This window comes from Asparagus officinalis, chromosome 10, assembly GCF_001876935.1.
Source record: "Asparagus officinalis chromosome 10, Aspof.V1, whole genome shotgun sequence".
NCBI classification, from domain to species: domain Eukaryota; kingdom Viridiplantae; phylum Streptophyta; class Magnoliopsida; order Asparagales; family Asparagaceae; genus Asparagus; species Asparagus officinalis.
Window position 1 is genome coordinate 13,768,872 of NC_033803.1, and position 2,732 is coordinate 13,771,603.

Genomic DNA, 2,732 nt, shown 5'->3' on the forward strand with positions numbered 1-2,732 from the left:
AGAGATTGAAATAAATCAAAGGTTGGATTGATGGGAGGTGGTTTTGACTGTTTGTGTGTGTTAACTGTTGACTTTATTTAGATGTGAATATAAAATTTGTTTTTATCTTTGAAAGAGTTTTGGGTAAAGTTGACTTGTGGTTAATGAGTCCTAAATACATGTCATTTTTTTTCGTCACTGAAAAAAGATTTTATTCACTATGAAGAAAACATAACAAAAAAGTGTTTACAAGCGGGATATCAAACCAGTTCCAGAATTGTTTGAAGAACAAATCTCTGTCTTATGCGGGAAGATTGCAGGTAATTAAGAGTGTTGTTTTGGGTATTCAAATTTTCTGGACAACAAGCTACATCCTCCCAGTAAAAGTGTTACAAAAAATTGATGAGCTATGTAGGTGTTTTCTATGGGGCAAATCAGAACATACTTCTAAACCCTCTCTGGTATCATGGAGAAATGTCTGTGTTCAAAAGAAATATGGAGGGTTGGCAATCTTCTCGGCAAGACTTTGGAACATTGCTACTGCCCTAAAAATGATGTGGAGTATCCACATGAATAAGGAGCTTTTGTGGATTAAATGGTCCCATGAAAATTATCTGAAAAGTAGTAGCATTTGGATGGTTAAAGCTAGAAAGGGAGACTCTTGGATGTGGAAACAACTATTGAGTATCAGAGATAAATGTATTGATATGTGTGGAGGGATTGATAACCTCATTCAGCTTCTCAGTTCATGCTGCAACAAATCAAAAATTAAGCTCTCTGACATTTATTCCAGGCTGTCACCTATTACATCTCAAGTGGCATGGCATGATACAGTTTGGGAGGATTTAAGCTATCCAAAGCACCAGTTCATACTATGGCTGGCAGTCCAGGATAAGCTTCAAACTCAAGACAGGCTCCTTAGACATGGAATTATTCAGGCTTCAGTATGTAAGCTTTGTGACTGTTCTATCTCAGAGAGCAGAAATCACTTGTTTTTCGAGTGCACTTTGTCAAAAAAGGTTTGGAATTGGTATTATGGAATGGCTCAACTTCAAATGGAGATCTTGTGACTGGTCTACCCTCTTGAACTGGTTCATTTTCAGGTTGAGGGGTAAGGGTATGAAACAAAAGATTAAGAGGATGGCTTTTGCTGCAACAGTCTATACTATTTGGAATGAAAGAAACTGCAGAATATTCAATCTGAAGAGCAAAACTCCTGACATTTTAATGAAGAATATCAAGATAGATGTCCTCACTATTATTTTGAATTCTCAGTCAGCTGATTGTAGGGAATGGGGTTTCTCCATATAGAGTACTATTGAGGAGTAGAAGGTGCACAGACAGGAGGTGCATGAACTGCTCTATCCCCCTGAGATTTGTGCTTTTATGTAATATAGTCTCATTTCTGATATCTCACTGTTGAGTAGAGATTCTTGATGTACAAAATTCCTATTTTTGGAGGTGAATATAATTTTTTCATTTACCCAAAAAAAAAGTGTTTACAAGCATGTAGCCTAATCACAGTTGTCATGAAGTTTTAGAATCTGCTCGCATGTCCTCTACGTCTGTGTGAATAGTCTTTTATTCCTCTCCATCCATATCGCGTACACTACGGAAGCAAGTATCATCCTCTTCATATTCTCTGTATCTCCATTTCCTTTCAAGCAATCAAATACCATCTGATCAAGCATTGCCATTCATAAGATCTCCAGTTAAACCGTAGCTAGTCCATAATAGAGTTCCAAACATGCATCAAAAAAGGAAACAAGTGCTAGTGATTCTGTTCTACACTATGATCACATAATACACATTTATTTTCAGCAATTAACCTGAACCTGAATAGCCCATCTTATGTGAGAAGCCTCTCTTGAACAGCTAGTCAGAGTACAGTAGAATGCTTAGGAGGTGATCAATGTACCAACATCTCCAAAATGCAAAATAGCTTGATCTCTTATCCTCAGTAGCTGCTTCCACATTCAAGAATCCCCTGATTGCATGCCAAATGTCATAATTCCTTAAGCAAGTGCCATGAACCCGTCTAATCCAAAGAAGTTCCTTATTGTGATGTATAAAGCAAATCAGTCCAAGAGCTGCTGCCATGTTCTAGAATTTAGCTGATATATCCCCAGTACCTCATGACTACCATCTTGGCATATACACTCTCTACAATGAGAGAAACTTTATAAGAGGGCTCAATTTCCCCCCAAAGAGAGCTCCTACACAGATTATTAGTCTTCTCAAGGGCTCTTTTAGATAGGATTTAGCTATTCATCCAATATATCTGCATCTCAAGTATGACATTTTTAATAAGCTCTGGTCTACCAGCATAGTAGAGCTTTTTTACTTTGCATTCAATCCCAAAACTGATCAGAAATTTTACTCGGCAAAGCATTACAATCAGGATAAGATAGTCTTTTGCTTAGTTGAGGTACACCAAAGTACTCTACTGCTAGGGAACCTTCAGGAAATCCCAATGCACTTGCAATATCATCTCTCTCTAGTTCAGTTACTCCACCATAAAAGATAGAATGCTTCCTTGGATTAGCTTCAAGCCTTAAAATTGAATTGAAGTCACACAGGCATTGATTGAGCTTTAGCACAGAAATTATATCCCTCTGCTGAAGAGCAACAGGTCATCTACAAATATTAAATGATTTAGCTTCATCCTTGAGCACTTAGGGTGATATTTGAAATTATTCTCATCTTTCAGTTTGGAGAATCTCCTTTAAAGATAATGGATTGTAATACGAAGA

The 2,732-nt window shown here is 37.2% G+C and overlaps 1 protein-coding gene across 1 annotated transcript; it reads left to right on the plus strand.

Moving 5' to 3' along the window:
- On the plus strand, positions 283-1,290 carry LOC109826489. Its single transcript, XM_020393519.1, has 3 exons — positions 283-299; positions 395-1,009; positions 1,083-1,290. Exons 1-3 carry the CDS (start codon positions 283-285, stop codon positions 1,288-1,290), a joined length of 840 nt encoding a protein of 279 aa, XP_020249108.1.

Coding starts and splice junctions, on each gene's coding strand:
- LOC109826489 (XM_020393519.1), top strand. Junction 1,010..1,082: donor TCAAAAAAGGTTTGGAATTG/GTATTATGGAAT, acceptor GTTCATTTTCAG/GTTGAGGGGTAAGGGTATGA.